Source organism: Lepidothrix coronata, unplaced genomic scaffold (assembly GCF_001604755.1).
Source record: "Lepidothrix coronata isolate B3197 unplaced genomic scaffold, Lepidothrix_coronata-1.0 Scaffold41, whole genome shotgun sequence".
Lineage (NCBI taxonomy): Eukaryota > Metazoa > Chordata > Aves > Passeriformes > Pipridae > Lepidothrix > Lepidothrix coronata.
The window spans coordinates 1,320,137-1,337,651 of NW_016690221.1; the positions used below are offsets into that span (position 1 = coordinate 1,320,137).

General features: G+C 57.2%; 1 protein-coding gene across 1 annotated transcript; it reads right to left on the bottom strand.

Moving 5' to 3' along the window:
* Positions 1 to 5,651: 5,651 nt before the first annotated feature.
* On the bottom strand, positions 5,652 to 17,186 carry LFNG (LFNG O-fucosylpeptide 3-beta-N-acetylglucosaminyltransferase). The gene is made up of 8 exons (XM_017813635.1): positions 16,749 to 17,186; positions 9,621 to 9,669; positions 8,660 to 8,759; positions 8,358 to 8,511; positions 8,184 to 8,269; positions 7,733 to 7,898; positions 7,421 to 7,506; positions 5,652 to 7,332 (listed from the first exon to the last, which is right to left on the bottom strand). The coding sequence occupies exons 1-8, from the start codon at positions 17,142 to 17,144 to the stop codon at positions 7,266 to 7,268; spliced, it is 1,104 nt and encodes a 367-aa protein (XP_017669124.1). The 5' UTR covers positions 17,145 to 17,186; the 3' UTR covers positions 5,652 to 7,265.
* Positions 17,187 to 17,515: the final 329 nt, after the last annotated feature.

The window sequence follows — 17,515 nt, forward strand, 5'->3', positions numbered from 1 at the left end:
TTATTGATTTGTATTTGCTCCTGGAGGGAGGTATGGAGCCAGGCTGGTACCAGGGACCTCCAGGGCTACAGAAAATGCAGTAGAAAGTGCTGGAGCAGCTGAGAGATGTGCACATCAGCCTGGGGAGATGTTCCCCCTGTGCACGGTCTGTGTGACTGTGAACTCCTTTGAACCTCTTTTGCTACCTTGGCTATTCCACACTGGAGCAGCAGCAAAGAGGAGTGGTTTATTTTCGCCAGCAGAAGTACAAGAAGTGTGGAAAAATGGTGTGGGAGGGTGCACCCCCAGCTCAACCACAGCAAAGGTGTCCCTCTTCAGGAGGTGATGAAATGTATTACATGTCTTTGGTAGCGAGCTGGGGGGCTGGTGCAGCTCAGCGTGGGTTCATCTTTCTCAGTGCTGCCCCCAGGCTATCGTGGGCTTCTTTTTAGTTCTTCCTTTGTACAGTTCTCTGATCACAAGCCTGCTGCCGCATCACTGTCAAGTAGTAAACTGAAACCTTTACCTTCCTGTAATTTTCTTGATCTCTTTTCTGCCTGATCCTGCCAGTCAAATGCAGGGATTGGGCTCCTGCCTCCATCCTGTGCTATTCTTGCCCTGACCTCAGCCCATCCCTTCCTAGGTGTGGGGATAAGCAATAATTTAACTCTGTCTTTGTAAATGCCATCTATTTTTTTTAATGCTCTGAGTATGGCTGAAACCCACACCTGTGCTCTTGAGTCCTGTCTGTCGGTCCAGTGCAGAACTACAGAGGACTCCTTGTTGTGACTTTCCCCCTCGTGCCTGTGAATCTCAACAAACACCAGTTTTCCTCCCTTCACCAATAAATAATTGACAGATTTTTCTCCCTTTTTTTCCCCCCCCATATAAAGGAGAAACCCATGTTTTCCACCTTCATCCCTGATCTGAAATGATTAAACCTGCTCTCTAAAGCTCTAAAAGGGCTTGGAGCAGTCAAGGGAGTCTGATGGTGAGAAGGAAAATAAAGCCTCTGTCAGTCATCATGTAAATATTTTACCAGCTTTATGGGCTCCACCAGGGATGGGAACCTGCAAAGGCCACCTGCCCAGTGACCTCTCCCGGTGCTTTCCAGCCAACCATCCCCAGCAGCTCACCCTCTGCACCACTCCCTGTCCCAGCGGGAGCAGGGCAGGACTCTTTCCTGAGCCATTTGGAGCTCGGAGAAAACCGAGGGAAGGGTGAACTTTGTGTTTGAATAAACCTCGCCTTCAGATCAACCTTCAGTAGTGGTCCCTTAGATCTCTGTCCTCCAAGATAAGGCAGGGAAGGATGCCCTGGGGAGATGCTTTCAAGCGTGTTTGCTCTGCGGCGTTCTGAGCTGAGCTCACAGGAGTGCTGCCTCCAGGAGCTGTTGGTGGGTTGGCAGCTGGAAAACCATCCGGCAGAGCTGGTGGCTCTGGGACACAGTTACTGACTGTGCCTCCATCTCCTGTCACCTCTTGGGATGGCAAATGGCCTAAGCTACATGTTTTCTGCCAAGCATGGCGCTGTGCAGGTGGCATCTGCCCAGCTCCTTCCACTTGAGAAGGTGTGGGTTCATGGTTGGGATGGTCCAACAGGGACTTGCGCTCCCCATGTGTCCAGGAAGGCAACAGGCAGCTGAAATTGCAGCTCATCTTCTCAAACCCCTTCTGAAGCACCCTTGTCCGTGAGTAAACACCCCATCTCCCCACCCTTTCCTGCAGTGCTTTCAGGAGGTGGCAACCTCTCCCTGCACTGCGAGGGAGGCCAGGACAGAGCTGAGTGTCTGCCAGCCCTGGAAAGGAAACCCTGAACGGGGAGACTCCGAACGGTCTGACCACGTGGGGATGCTGGAGCCCTGCGCTTGGAAGTCGGGAGGGTTTGTAGCAGAGGCAGCCACAGGGATGCTCCTCCTCACCCCGTGTCTGCAGCCCAGCCTGGACCAGTTTGGTGGGTCCCAGCACCCCTGGACCTCCTGGCTCGTTTGCCCTCACCCACTGGGGTGAGTAGGCAGGGCCGGAGGGTGGCCTGGCTGTGGCCACGGTGATGAAGCAGCTGGTCACACATCAGTGCCCTCGTGTTGTTGCATGGTGGAGAGGGGATGGATGGTGACAGGGCCAGAAGGATGTTTCCTCCTGCAGCTGATGTCTCCATCGCTGCCGGCAGGACCGCAGGGCTCTGCAAGCAAGGAAGGCTTTGTCTAAAGCAGGCGGTGTTTTCTCACCATTACCTCAGCAAAAATCCCAGCTCAGGGATTTTTTTAATCCCTCCCAGCCCTTGGAGGGAAGTGGGAGGAAGCACAGCTCCCTTCTCACTGCGAGGTGTTGCAGATGCTGGTGCTTCTCCCACCCGCTTCCTCTTCCCACCAGCCAAACATCACGGAACCTGGCGCTTGCACCCCATAAATCACCCGGCCACTCATGATCTGTTCCAGACACGTCAGCTCTGGGGCCTGGGGATGGGTTGCTCAACAGGGAACAAGCATGGCCCCCTGCTCCCGAGGGCTGTCAAGCTCAACAGCCCATCCTGTGTCCCCCTAAATAAGGGGGGGCTCACTAGGATGATGTGGACATGACTGGAGCATCACCCAGTGCGGACCAACACAGTGACACTGCTGCTTTCAGGTCCCTGTCCTCAGCATGGACAGGCACAAACCTGACACTGTTTCCCTGGTGAAACCACCCTGGTTTGAGGGGGAATGGATGGGGGACACACCCTCCGAGGAGGAGGAAGGAGAGGTTGGGAGCGGGGCTGTGCGGAAAAGCCACAGCTTCATGGATCTCATCTGGCAGAGCCGTGGGAAGTGTTTCCAGCTGTTTTTGAGATGCTCCATTTATCTCCTCCTCCACTCTTGGCTTGCCAAATGGCTACAGGAGCAGAGCTGGCCCCACTGGGCAGCTGAGGCGGACCAGAAGCAGCGGCTGCTGGGAACTCCGAGGCTGAGGGAATTCATTTTGATAGATTCAAGGCTGGTCTTAAAAGTCAGGAAGAGAAAAAATAAACTTTGTGGAGCTTGGGGGGTATTTATTTTAACCACCTGCATGTTATGCAGGAGTGGGAAATAGTAGAAAGCCAAAAAAAATAAAGGGTGATGGCTGGGAGCTGCTTTTGAGGGGCTGCCCTGCACACCCCAACACTGCATCTCGGCCCTCCTGCAGCCGTCACTCTCTGCCACAGGGCTTTGCGGCCCCTTGCTCCAAGACAGACAATGCTGGTGGTGGATTTAGTCACCTCCAGCTGCACAGAGGTGGTGGGATGTAGATCATGAGCCCAGGGGGTCCCAGCACTCTCCCATCCAGCACTGGGACAGGCAACTCCCAAAGCTGGAGCACTGCACGCATTGCTCAGGCCCCGCGATTCGGATGCTTTTATGTTCGTTTCCCACAAATATTCCAGTTTGCTGGGCCAAAGCAGCTGGAAGTGGCTCTTGGAGCCGATTCACACAAGTTTTGTTGTCTCCCAACGCTGCCCTCCCACCCCAAGGCTCAAGCATTTTTCGCCGCCGTCAGTGCCAGGGTGGGTGTTCGTTCCGCCGCCGTGCACACGCTCCCCACTGAGAGTCCCTGCAGCCGGGCTGGGAACGCAGTGATTCACATGAAGTCCAGGGCTGCAAGTGACCCAAATGCAAATTAAACCAAAAAAAGAGGAGATGGGAAGCAACAAAAAGGACTAAACCACTGTGTTACTCTGCCCTCGATGTTGCAACCACTCAGGGATGGGGAAAGCCTCTGGCCAGGCACGGTGCTGGAGCATCCCTTGGGCACAGTGGTGTCAACAGCAGTGGTCCCTACATAGCAGCAGTGTCCCCAGCAAGCTGGGCTTGTCCCCACCCCACCACCACACACCAGACTCTCCAAAAGGTACAGCCGCCTTATCAGCTGCCGCGAGCCAGGGAGAGTAAACAGGACATCCCACAACAGCGCCGGGGTGCAGATGAAAGCAGGCTGGCCTGTGGAGCTGCCAAGTATGTGAGAGCAGCAGGCTTTGCTTTTGTTTTCCTTTTGTTTATTATTGCGTGTATTTATTTACTTTTCGGCCCACGAGTAGGGAAGGGAGGAGGGAGAGGCTGGGAGCCTGGTGGGAGACAAACTGGAGGGCTGGTGAGCTGCCTGCCCCTGCTCCTGAAGGCTCGATGGGGTAATTTTATTTTATTCATTTTATTTTATTTTATTTTATTTTTAATTTAATTTAATTTAATTTAATTTAATTTAATTGTGGGGTATTATTTTGTATTGTATTTTATTTTAATTTATTTTGCTTTTTAAGCCCCCTGCAGGTGTTGCACCATGCCCAGCACCCTCCCAGCCTTTCCCCCTGTCAGGGGCTCCTGTTCCTTGCAGCACCATATCAGCCCCATGCCACATCCCCTGGCTCCCCGGCGCCTTGGTGGGCACTTAACACAAGATTTGGGCTGTTCTGCAGTCAACAGCTGCCCTGTACCCAGCCCTGCGTGGGGCGCGATGGGTGATGCCCTGTCCTGGGTGCAGCTCTTCATCCCACCCCCGGAGGCCAAGGGAAGGTCAGGCTCAGAGAGTCGGTGACGGGGCTGCCGGGAAGAGCCGGCGCTGCTGAAACCGCAGCTGATGAGCAATAGGAAAACACGCGGGCGAAGGGACGGTGCCACAGCGTCACAGCGTCACAGCTTCCTACTCCTGACACAGGTCCCTTCACTGACCCTGCACCAGGGCAGGGCTGGGGGGCACCAAATCCTGCATCCACCACACCATCCCCGGCCCCAGTCAGCCAGGGGAAGGCAGCACTGCTCTCCACCCCTCCCTTTCTCTGGGGAGCTTTTTGGGGCGGCCAGGTCAGGACCTCAGACACTTCGTTCTCTGGGGCAGCAGCCACAGCCCCACCTCGCCCACGACAGCCCAAGGGCTGCAGAGTTTGGGGGACTTTTGATTTTTGTGGCTGTCTGAAGGGTGAGAGGGTGTTGGGAGGAGCAGTGGCTGCTTCAGCACACGCCGACTTCCTGCCAGGCTGTATTTTTAGCAGCGTCAACCCCTGATAACCCAGAGATTCAAGCGAAACTGTGAAGTAAGTAAGTGTGCCTCGAAAAGGAAAAAAAAAAAAGGTGCTGGGGATGTGGGCAGGTGGGGGAAGGTGGGGAGGAGAGGATGGCACAGGTGGAAGCTGGTACCAGTGGCACAAACAAGACTGGTTTGGGGTGGGGGAAAGATCTTATGATATTGCTACAGCGCAGGAAAGCTGGGGCTTGTTACTGGCAGGTGGATATTCAGTGTCGGCTGAAACTGTGGTGAGGAGGATGAAGGGAGGGCTGAGAGAGAAGGGGCTCTTTGCCCCCCTGCAGCCCCCAACCTTCCCACGCACACGCCTGCCGGCCGGCTGTTAACAACACCCTGCTAACAACCGGCTCTCACCTCATCCCGCCGCCTCCGCTCCCACCCCTGAGCCTGGGAAAAACCAGCCCTGAGGTGACAAGCCCTATCCAAGCCTTTTGGGAAGGGGAAGGAGGAGAGGACCCTCACACTCTGCGATGCAAATGGCCAGCAGATCCCTGTACCCGTGGGAAAAGAGGGATGATAGGCGCAATCCCTCCTCGGTGCCTCCCCGAGAGCTTGGGCAGAGGTGACAACATCCGCGGGGGATCAAGGGGTGTTCAGAGTAGCTCATCCATAAAGAGACGCCAGAGCCCAGGACCAGGTGACTGTGGTCAGCAAAAAAGCCACTTTATTGGTGACCGCTCCCACGGGAACCCCATGGCAGCAATCGGGTTCAGGTCCCTGAGAACACACTGTCCATGCTGGTTCCCCTTCCCACAGCTATTGCTTTGAACACATCCTAGTTACAAAAAGCACAGAGTGACATTCCAGATACTGGAACATATAAATTAAGGTAAGTGATAGTTACAAGACATGGCAAAATTTTTTTTTTTCTTTCTTTCTTTCTTAAACAGATTATCAAAGGTTGGGGATTTTTCTTTTTCTGATCCACAGAAAATGTATAAAAAGCATTTTAAATCTACATATTTCTCAATGTGTTTTTTTTTCCTTAAAAAAAAAGGCACAGTAAAAAAAATACTGGCACAATAACATATTTACAACACACCCATTATGGGCTATTTTCACTCAGCTTCAGGTTGGAAACGTTCAGCTCTGGCTCAGCCCAGAGACAGAGGGCTGGTGGTGGCAGGCAAGGCAGCTCTCAGAAGATGTAGGGTCCCTCTCCCTCCCTGGATAAATCCCTTTCCATCAGGGACAGCATAACAGCCAGGCTGGGAAACTGCCTGCCCATGGCAGGATCTTGGCTGGCCGGATGCCTCCTGGGTTCTCTGGCCACCCCAGCAACACCCACAGCCAGGTCAGTGCTGGAGGATGCTCTGGCCCCACAGTGGGGCAGGGGACACCCACAGAGTCCCTGGGTGGACTTTGAGGGGCTCCTCTGCAGAGGTGCAGGGCTGCCTGTGAGCAGGCAGGGAGGCGGCACTGGAGGGAGACCCTGCACAAACACGATGCCCACGCCACTCTGGCAGCTCCGGAAAAGCCCTCCTCCCACCCCTGTATTTATAGAAAGTCTTTACATGAGTCTATAAATAGTGCACAGATCAGTGCTGCCGGCAACAGTTCAGCCATACAGGGGGAGCTCCAGGAAACGGAGCTAATGCCAACGCCAGCTCCCAGCCCACCCCGTCTCCCTCCAGTGTGGCCTTCGAGCACCCAGCAGCTTTGCAGCACCCTGGAGCAGCCACTGCCATGGCCAGAGGATTCCCCTGCCTGCCTCTGCCTGCCTGCCAAGCCAGGGAACAAAACTCACAGGGATCCCTCATCCGAATTGGGAGCCAGAGCTTTGCTGCTGAGATTTTGGGACTGGGAGAGAGGATGGGGTGGATGAGGGGTTATGGGAGTGGGGTGGAGGGTAGATGAAAAGAGGGGAAGAACACACCAAAAAACTTGACATTTGAAAGGAAAAAAAAAAAATGAAGGAGAAGCAAGCCCGGGGCGGGCAAGGCCCCGCGCTGTGGTCGCTCCCCACGCATGGCGTGGGGCCCGCCAGCCGCGGGTGCCCAACAGTTTAAGTGCTCAGGACCCGTCCCTGTCCACCATCCCGGCCGGATCAGGCGGCGGGCACGGGCAGCCGGGCAGGCAGGGCAGGGGACAAGGGGCCGCACAGCAGCCTTCAGTACACACACACTGTGCAATACCACAGCAACGACGTCCGTCCGTCCTGGCGGCGAGGCCAGACTGACACACCCGCACGCAGGTCCCGCACGCCCGTCGGATACCGGGGAAATTCGGGACGAGGTTGGAGGGGACACGCGCCTCCTAGTAAACCATGTTGGTGGGGCACCACGGCGTGTCGGGGTACAGCAGGCAGTGCACGGAGCGAAACCTGCAGAGGAGAGGAGCAATGCTGAGCACGGGACGGTGGCAGCCCCGCAGCACCCCAGCCTGGGGGGGACGGGGTCCCCCGTTCTCACCTGGATGGGTCCTCCTCGACAGAGAAGGCTCCCTTCATGTGGATGGAGTTGCGCTTGTTTTCAAACATGCCATAGCTTAGTGTCACCTGGGAGGCAAGCACAGGGGGGTCAAGTGGCCGACGTGGCCATAAGGATCAAGCAGGGGCATGGAGGGCTGCAAGATTCACCCCACTTCCCAAAGCCTCCAGTCACACTCTGCATTACCCCACAGGGATGGGCCGATGGGGCTTTTCCCCTCTGCTGATGTTTTGGTCGCATGTCAATCAATATCTTAGCCGCGATGCCCAATTTTTAGGTGACAACTTGGGGTACCTGTTTGTGGATCTCCGACTTGGGCACCTGGTGGAGGTTCTCCAGGTGTGAGTGGAAAAGGTTGCTCCGGATGAGCTTCACGCCCAGCACGGACTCGATGATGTAGCCGATGGTGCAGTCGTCGGGCAGGCGGATCTTCTCCGCGGTGCTCATGAAGTGACCCCCGCTGCGGGGAGACAGAGAGGGGCTGCAGAGGAGCAAATCCCAGGGGATGTGGGCACCCTGAAGGGTCTGGGCTTGGCCAGTGGGTGCCCAGCTCCGATTAAAAGTCAATTTGGGGGAACTGAGGCCCTTCCCAGCTTGTTTTCAAGCCCCCTGCAGACAACCTCAGCAAGGCAAAGAGTAAGGTGAGGGGACATGGTTCAACGTCCAACTCGAAAGATATCGCTTCTCTGTGCCCTGCTTGGGCCCATGATGAGTCCCCATGGGAGGGCAACACCAAAGCTCTTACCTGGCCCAAGGGCTCATCTTCAGCGCCAGACCCCGGCTGATACAGAACCCCGCTCCACCTGTGGCAAACCAGAAATGCACAGGGTGCTGCAAGAGATGGGAGACAACAGCAGTGAGACCTCCTTCTCCACCCAGCCCAAATTAAGCCAGATCCAACTTCTCTCCCCACCCTCACCATCTTGTTCTCGCTGATCCTCTCTGTAGCCTGGATGGGCCGGTCCAGGCTGGGCTTCCCAATGTAGATATCCTGTGTGTGGGGGTAGCTGGAGAGCAACTTGACCAGCATCCGCACGTTCACATAGTTGTCATCGTCCACATGGCAGAACCACCTGCAGGGACAGCAGTGTCACAACGACCCGGGGCAGCTCCACAGACCCCGCACTGAAATAAGGCCCCAAAAATACAAATGGTCTCTGCTTGCACCATCCCTTCCCCTCAGCCCCGCCATCCTCCACGGCAACCCTGGACACCACTTACTTTCTGCCCGACTCAATGAACTTGTCATACTCCACAGCCATCTTGCAGGACAGGGCCTGGCGGCTGTGGGCAGCCGAGCAGTTGGTGTTGATGACGTTTCCTGCGTGAAGAGACGGGGGTCAAAGCCCGGCATCGCAGCATCCCATACCCCCCCCATGTGCTCAGATGGTGACACTTCACCACATGTCCCAGGTGTGCCAGGGGGACGGAAACTCAGGGATGATCCTGATGCTCAAAGACCTCCACGCCACACTGTTTTGGGCAATTGATGAATTTTTAGGGAACATCTTTTGTGTCCACGTGAGATAAGGGAAGGGGTGATCAAGGGATGCAGATGCAGTGGATGTAACTGATGCACCATAGTTCGGCCCTATCCCATGTTCTAGGAGTGATGCCATCCTACATCGCCTTGCCCATCCCAGAGCCATGCACCGCCCACCCTGGTGAGGGTGTGCCTGTGAGGGGGTGGCTGTGAGCCAGCTTCTCCAGGACATGACAGCAAAAATCCTGCCCTATTTTGCTTGCCTGGCTCAAAGGCATTCACTTCCCAGCCTGAAAAGGAGTAATTTGCATGGGGAAAACAGACCACGCTGACCCCAGCCTGGAGAATGACTGCCAGGGAAATGCTCCCATGAAACCCTGTCTGTATTGCCCATCAATCTCAGCTCATCCCAGGGACAAAGCAGTGCAAAGGCACCCCACCCTGTTAGCGTGCTCCCCAGCAGCATCATGCAGGAGACAGGCTGGGCTGACTGGGAAGGAAACTTGCCCCCAGGTGGGGCTCCCGGGCAGAGGGTGCTTTAAGCATAATCAGTGAAAAGAACTGCCTCCTTCTCAGTCCAGATCTCTTTGGTGAGGGCTTTTCCAGAGTTCCCAGAACAAGCTCCATGCCAGCCAAGCAGGGCTCTTCAGGGGACCTGGCCATGTCACACACACAAAGGGACAAGTGCCACAGACTCACGTGCTTGCTTCTTCAGCTCCTCATCCTCCCCGTCTGTGAAGATGAAGGTCTGAAAGAGAAGACAAGGCACCTCTGAGGACCAAGGGGCTGAGACCACGTGGCTTTGGATGCAACACAGTGCCCCTGGGCAGCACCTGGGATCAGTCCCTCCAGGATGCTGGCGGTGACTTCTTCCCCCTCGCCAAAACCCAAACCAGCACCTGGGAGCCGGGCATCCCCATAACACACTCAGCTTTAGACTAAGAAGGGTGCCAAGCCCCCCTGGGATGCAAACCCCAGCCCACACACCGAGCATCCCCATCCTCTTGCCTCTCCCATGGGGCAGCAGCTGGCAGGGAGGTTTCGGGTGCTGGGGGCTGTCCCGAGTGAGATGGGGTGTGTGCAGGGCAGCAGGTGCAGAGCGCGGCTCGATCTGAGCAGGGATTTCAGACTTTGGCCAGCGCCTGTGGCCGGGATGCCAAAGCAGCCGCCCAGGCAGGTGTGTTTGCCTGTGGCGCCGGCTGCCAACTGCGTCCCCACCTGTGTCAACAGCACATGGCTGTCCCTGGCCACTTGCACAATACCCCCACAAGTCCTCTCTGCTCCCCGTGTTCCCCCCACAGGGTGGCTGAGATGATGCCTGCAGGTGCCTCTCGCCAGCCCCAAGGAGTGGACAGTCCCTCACTGCCCATCCCAGCACGGCCCCAAGTTCCAGGCAGCACCCTGCCTCCTCCCCGGGCTCCTGAGCTACCCACCAGGCTGCACTCCTCTATTTACACAGCTAATTCCTGGCATATGCTGCCCGGGAAGGAGGACTGGGGGGGCTGCTGCTGGCCTGGGATTTGGGGAAGGGCGAGAAGCAAGAAGAGAGAGTAGGGGGTGGGAAAGGCATCGCCATCAATCAGTGGGCAGCAAACAAAGCTGGAGGAGAGAAACCACAACCAGCTGCCAAGCGCTATTAAAAACCAGACTTGCACAAAAGGGCAAAGGAAGAAAGACAAAAGGGCTTGAGGGGGGAGGCAGGAGGCAGCAGAGGGGGGACGATGGAGCCCGAGCGCTGGGGATGATGAATTACAAGTGAGCTGGAAATTGGGTGCCACCCCACAGCCGGCCCCGGGAACGCGCTGGGGTTTTGTGGCTTGTTGGAGGAGGTGGGTACAATAGTGGGGTTGACTTTACTCAGCGGAGGAGAGTTAAGCGGGCAGCGGTCATTAGCATACAGCTGCGCTGGTTAACCCGGCCCTGTTTGCTCAGGTCCCCAGCCGGGGCTGGTGGGGAGAGCCCGGATCTGCAAGAAGGCTCAATGGGAGGGGACGGGGCTACAAGTGACCTTTGGGGCTTGAAAAGGAGAAAAGAAAAAGGAAAAAAAAAAAAAAAGGATGGAGGAGGTGGGAAGGCAAGTTCTCACAAATGCAGAGCCTGCCGTGCAGCCTGGCTTTTGGGGAGGGACAGAGGTCAGGAAGGCCTTGAGCAAAGGGGAGGGGGAATCGTTGATGAGGAGGGGACAGCTGGGGGATGGGGACCTCAGCCCATCAGCTGCGGGGCCAAGGATGCCCGTGGTTGTTGTGGCTCCATGGACATATCACTGCTTGGTGGGAGAGGGTCAGTGCTGTGTGTAGAGGAGGGGGATGTCACCCCCAACCAATGCAGGGTACAGCACCTTTCTGCTGGTCCCCATGTCTCCCAGGTGCTTGGGGTGTGGTTCAGGTAGCTGAACCAGGTATGAGCTGAACCAGGGCAGCAGGAGACCATCCAAGGATGCCCAAGACAAGCTCATCACACTTGCCCCGGCACCCCACCCCAGGTTTCCACCTCACCAGAGGGGGACAAGGGACACGGAGCCTCCGCACAGGCGAGACAGAAAATGTTTTCTTGATTAGCTCAGAAACGCCGTCCAGCAACTGCCTTCAGCTGCTCCAAAAATAACCCCACAACTGATCCTCCGGCTCAGCCGCTATAAATAGACCACAGGGACAATTGTTTATTACTCGCCTGCACCAAAAGGCTTCATCCTACCAAGGCATCTCCCCCGCCCTCTCACCACATACATCCCTGCAGTATTCCTGGTGTGGGTGGACCAGGTGGCAACTTGGGAACCAGGACAGGGGCACACAGCTCCAAGTCACCCCATGTGGGCACCTACTGGGGCCTCACAGGTTTCCCACAACCCTCCCAGCCCCACCATGATATTCAATTAAAACTAAAAAAATTAAAGGCTTTATTTCTTTAATTATTTTGTCTGCATTTCTTGGAGGGGATCTGTGCCCTTTCTGCATGGCCCCTTGCCCAGGGCTGCAGGGGCAAGGAGCACAGGTGACAGCCAAGCCTGGGGAGGGACAGGTCAGGAAAGGAGGAGAACAAAAAAACCTCAAAAAACATGAATCCACCTTTGGCATCTCCAATGTGGGATGCTGGACATGACAGCAGCATTCAGTTTACAGTGGTACAAATCAATGGGACACTGCAGCCAACATCCTTGAGCTGTCACCTACCAACCAGCTATCTCCAGACCCAACATCAGCAGGGCCAGCCCCCACTCCCCTCCCAGGCAGAAGTACCACAAGCCCTTACACACACCCCTCTCCCACTTGGCCCCTGTCCCACCCGTGGCACTGAGGGGTGCCAGGACCTCTTGGACCCCCCCGCAGTAACTTTTCCTGCAGGGTGCAGGAGAGGAAGGGCCCGCTGCACCCCCCTCAGCCCCTGCAGGAAACCTCATTGTTCTCAGAACTGCAGCTTCAAGAAACACAGGATGCCAAATCCCTCCCGAACAATAGCTGCCACCACTCCACACAGCCCCACACAATGTACGGCCCCTGCGGACGGGACTGAGCGGCACCCGGGGTCCCCATGGCCAGAATGGTGTCAGCCCCCCCACCAGTCTACCAGGAGCCAGGCAGCCGCCAGCAGCCCCCTGCCTCCTCCCCACCTTTGGGGAGAGCTCCTTTCTTTTTTTTTTTTTTTGCCCTCCCCTTCATTTCTCCTTTCAGGGTGACTCATTTCCCCTCCACCGCCAGAGCCTGTGGGTTGCTCATGGCTGGGTGCTGCACAAGGTGTCCCATCAGCTGGGGCCACCCCAGGGCCACCCTGCCCCTCTCTGAGCTGCCTGGCTGAGTGGTTTGGTGACTTCTTGGGGTGACAGGGTGACACACACTTGGTGGCTTCCCGGGGTGACACACACTTAACACACCCCGTGCCTGCTGCCACCACACCAGCACACTGCCAAAAAGGGGAACCTCAGCCAGGCAGGCACCTCGTGACCCCACAGTGTACAAATCCTGACCCTGCGCCACATTTCACTTCCCCTTGCTGGGAAAGGATGGAGCACTCCAGCACACACCTACACAGCACACAGACGGGGCTGCACTCCCCTTCATGGACACCCCATTTGGGTGCAGGGGAAAGGAGGCAGTGAAGAAGTGCTGGAGGTAGAGCTCAGTCTCCAGCTGGGCAAGGGGCTCCTGAGGAGGTGAGGATGCTGCCAGAGCAGGTCCCTACCCAGCTTTGTGTTCCCCACAGCAAATGCTTTCCTTTTCCCTCCAGCTTGCAGAGGTTAGGAGGGAAAATCCCCACCCCTCTTCAGCGGGTTGGCAGCAGTGTGATGGCAGTGTCCCCATGATGGCAGCGTCCCCACTCTGTGGCTGTGCCTTTCCCCAGGACTGGTGGGGTAGTCTGTGCTGGCACAGGATCCCAGGGCTGGGACCTGCAGAGGCGGGGAAGGGGCTTGCAAGGCCGCAGGCCCTTCCTCCCCCAGCTCCTTTCGGCAAGAGGAAGAATCCTCCACTGTAATTTTAAATGCTATAATTTTTTAATAACCTCCTCAAAAACAATGAGCTCATTGTGTGGCGAGGGTCCCCCACCCTCCCGCCTGGTGCTCCACGCGCCGCTCACCGGCTCCAGGGCTTTTATGGACAAGGACAGCAGCATCGTTTGGGACAGGCAATTAAGGGGCCCACACCCCTAAAAGCCACACAGGCTGCCCAAGGGGACAGCAGGGAGGGACCTCACAAATGAGCTGAGTTCAACGGTGCTCAGCAGGCCCTGGCACACAGCCCAGCTGCACTGTGGAGCTGGTTTGGGATGAGCAGCCCCCTGGTCTCAGCCACTCTGGTGGGAGTCCAAGTGGGACATGCACGCCGGCACACTCCACGGCCACCCCAAGGGTGGGGACCCTGGCCAAGGTGCTAGAGAAATTTGGGAGCCGCCATCAGAGGAGTGCGCTCTGGAAGGCAAAACCATTCCCTTTGCCCCGAGAGCAGGAATTTTTCAAAGCCTGCAATTACCATGCCAAGGAGCGGGAGGCAGCCAGGGGATCCCACGCTGGCGGGACGGCGGCCCAGGCTGGAGCCCTCGCGGGCTCCAAGGCGTGTGCCGAGCTGCCCGGCTGCCTCCAGGGTGCCCCAGGGACAGGGGAGGCCTGGGCACCTTCCAGGAGTTGCATGGCTGCCCTTGAGGTGCCCCAGGGGCCGGGGGACACCCAGCCACCTTTCGGGTACCCCAGAGGCAGGAGATGCATCTTATGCAACTCTGCCACTGCAAATCAGCTGACTCAGCAGGAAAGCAGTGGGTTTGGACTTGCTCCTGTCCAGGATTTCTGCTTAATGGCCATTTTCCTCCCCCCTTCTCTTTTATTTCAAGTGCAAATCTTCTCCAACCTCCACTCCGGCATCCTAAGGATACTGAGACAGCTGGGAACTCTCCCCAAAGCAAGGAGGGGAAAACCCATAACTCTCCTCCCAAAAGCAGCTTGTCCAGCCTCGATTGTGCAACCCAAGGAGCAGATTTAGAAGGGAATAGGGATCTGCCCTCCCTGTGCAGAGAGGCAGGAAGGAGAAGGGGGTGCCCTTTGCAGTGTCTTGGAGGGGACAGAGGGCAGGAAACAGGGACCATTGTGGGCAGAACAAAGAGCAGCCAAGGAAGGACACAATAGCTGTTCCCTCTATCTGCCAGGGTCCAGCCAGGAGCTACCTGGTGGATTTAACCCCTTCCTATCAGTGTCTGCACCCCTTCTGTCTGGCTAATGAACAGCCAGAGGAGGATCAGGGGAAGGAGAGACACAGCATCAGACATGGGGGATTCTCAACCCTTGGGCAGGAACTTCCCTGTGTTGTCGAGGCAATGCATGTGCCTGAGCCATTAGTGAAACCAGAGCGAGAGAGGGGCAGGATGAGCAGAAACAGGCCTGACTCAGACCAAGAGAGACATTTGAGCAGTGGCAGTGCCCTGCTGTCACCAAACCACCCTCCTGGGACAGAAACCGGGGGCCAGGTAAGGAAGAGATACAGGGAAGCAAGGGAGAGGAGCCCCATGGAGCCAATCCTGCACTCTGCAGGCAAGGAAATCCTCAACTCTGGGTGCCTCAGCTTCCCAGAGGCAGCAGCTGGGTCACAGTGGGAAGAGTGGAGCCGGCGGGTTCATCCCCTCTGCTTCCACGTGTCCCCCCCAGCCCTCGCTTTGCTCCGCAGGAGTTTGCGCCGCCTCCAGCTCTCTCTCGGCAGCTCCTTGTCCTCAAGTGCTGTACAAGAGCCGTCACTCAGCGGCTTGGCTTGTCAGGCGGGCACCTCGCCGGGCTGCGGCCCCCCTGGCTTCATGGCCCTCATCTCTAGGCAACCTGACCTGGACACGGCCGGCTCCGGCTCCCTCGTTCCCATGGAAAGTGCCACACAAGAGGCTGCGAAGCCTTTTCTCCGCGCCAGGAGAAAAGGGGCTTTGTTAGCTTGCCCAGGGGGACAGCGTGAGAGCCGAGCCTTGGGGCTCTGGGAATCCAAACGGACAAACGGAGCACAAAAAAAAAAAAGAAAACCTAGAAGAAAGCCGTAGCTCACAAGAGGGAGGAGAAAAAAAAAAGAGCAGCCATTCCCAGGATCATCTGTAGGTGCTCAAAGAACGTTTCCCCCCAACCAAAACTCACTACCCCCTCACAGTGACAGCAGAGCATAAAAGAGGTTTCCATTAAATAAGTGGACCAAAGAGAGATGGCACATCCACTGCCAAGCCAATGAAACCTGAGCAAAAAAAAAAAAAAAAAAAAAAAAAAAAAAAAAAAAAAAAAAAGAAGAATAAGGAACAAGATTCACAGGGGGGAAAAAAAAGATAATTCTTGGGGTAAGCTGCAGGAGCCAAGATCCCACAGAGTCTGGCAGACTTGGGTGAGGAAGGTTGATTCTTCCCCTGTCGTCTCCCCCCCCCTCAGCCACTCCAGACTTCCCAGGAAAACAGTTTGCAAGGAAGAAACTCAATTCCAGGCCAGGAGGAAACACGTGAAGACAGTAGGATAGAAAGGTTAGGACCAGACATAACTTTCTTGGGAAGCTGTCTAAGGATAGAAAAAGTGTCTTAAAAGCAGATGGCAAGGCACATTTCCTAAGGAAACAGCTTTTTTTTTTTTTTTTTTCCTTTTCAATTTTGCTTCAGTACTTGAAGGACAGATTAAGGGACTGCCAGGGCTCTGGGCAGGACATAGTAAGGTCAGGAACCAGACTAGCTAGAACTGCCCTGGTGTGGATGAGCCATGACAGACCCAAAAGAGCCTCTAGCCACTCCAGTCCTGCCCAGTTCCTTGCAAGGGGACCAACAGCCTCGGCACATCCCAACACTCTCCCAGCCTGGTCTGCTAAACTGGGTGTCCTTTGGGCAGCCCAACTACAGGCACTTCATAGGGCTCTGCCAAACCTCATCGCAGGGACTCAACCCTGACTGAGGCACCCATGGGCTGGGCTGCACTCCTACACTGTGCCTTATTTTCACCAGTGGAAAACAACTCAGGCAGGCTCTGCAATGGCAAGTGCTCAGTGAGAAGGACTCCAGAGCAGAATTTTGGGGGGCTGCTGAGTGTGAGGAGCCCAAATCGGGCTCTCTCCATCACTCCCCTGTTCCAAACTCACCCTTCAACGCTGCATTTCACCCTCCCAAAACCACATCAGGCTCTAGAACAGCCCAGCCAGCCTCGAAATACCGCCTGGCTCAGCGATACGGGGGAAATGGGAAGGGGAGGTGGCATTTGGTATTTCACAGCAACCCGCGGTCCCGAACGAAGGGCCGGGACCGCGGCGGACACGCGTGGGCTACAGACCGGCCCGAGCCACTCCATTCCGGCCAGCGGTGGGGACCGTCCCCGTCTCCATCTCCATCCCTCTCCTCATCCCTTACCATGTCGCGATTGCGGGAGATCCAGGTGTCGAGCAGCAGCTCCAGCCGCGCCTTGTGAAACTTCTTGGTGGTCTTGACAGCGATGAAGACATCGCGGGGGGAGATGTCCTCGGCCGGCGGCCTCGGGGGGCTCGGTGGGGCCGCGGGCAGCTCCCGCCGCGCTCGGCTCAGCCGCCCGAAGTAGTCGGCGAAGCTGCGGAGCCCGGGGGGCCCCTGTGCCGCCGGGGGGGCCACGGCCGCCGCCGCCCCCAGGCTCTGCAGCGCCCGCTGCGCCCCGCCGGCCTCCCCCCGGGTCAGCCCCGGCCTCCCCGGCGGCTCCACCATGAGCACCAGGAGGCAGGTGAACATGGAGCCCACGAGGGACAGGAGCAGCTTCCTCCCGCAGCTCTTCAGCATCCTTCTCTCCGCTCGCTCCTCGCCTCTCCGCTCCTCCTCGCCGCCGCCGCCGCCACCGCCGGCCCCCGCCGCGCCACCGCCTTTAAACCGCCCCCGCCCCGCCCGGGGAGGGACGGACCCGGGGCCGCCCCACGCGGGGCGTGGGCACCGCCCGGCCCTGCCCGCGGACCGCCCGCGCCCCTCCGACCCCCGCGGCCTCCCCGCCGGCCCCTACCCGCGTCCCGCCGCCCCCGGCCCCGTCCTGCCCGGCCCCGGCCCCTGCCCTGCGCATCTCCGTGCCCGCGGCCGGGAGCGCACGGCTGGGTGCGGGCAGGGTGCCGGCGCCTCCTTCTCCTCCTCCTCCCTTCCCCTTGATGCTCGGGGCTGGGGAC

Excerpts from the sequence above, each read along its gene's own strand:
- LFNG (XM_017813635.1), bottom strand. The coding sequence starts at position 17,144 with ATGCTGAAGAGCTGCGGGAGGAAGCTGCTCCTGTCCCTCGTGGGCTCC. Across the intron at positions 7,899-8,183 it reads AAGATGAGCCCTTGGGCCAG|CGGGGGTCACTTCATGAGCA; the intron begins GTAAGAGCTTTG and ends GTCTCCCCGCAG. Across the intron at positions 7,507-7,732 it reads AGTCGGAGATCCACAAACAG|GTGACACTAAGCTATGGCAT; the intron begins GTACCCCAAGTT and ends CTTGCCTCCCAG.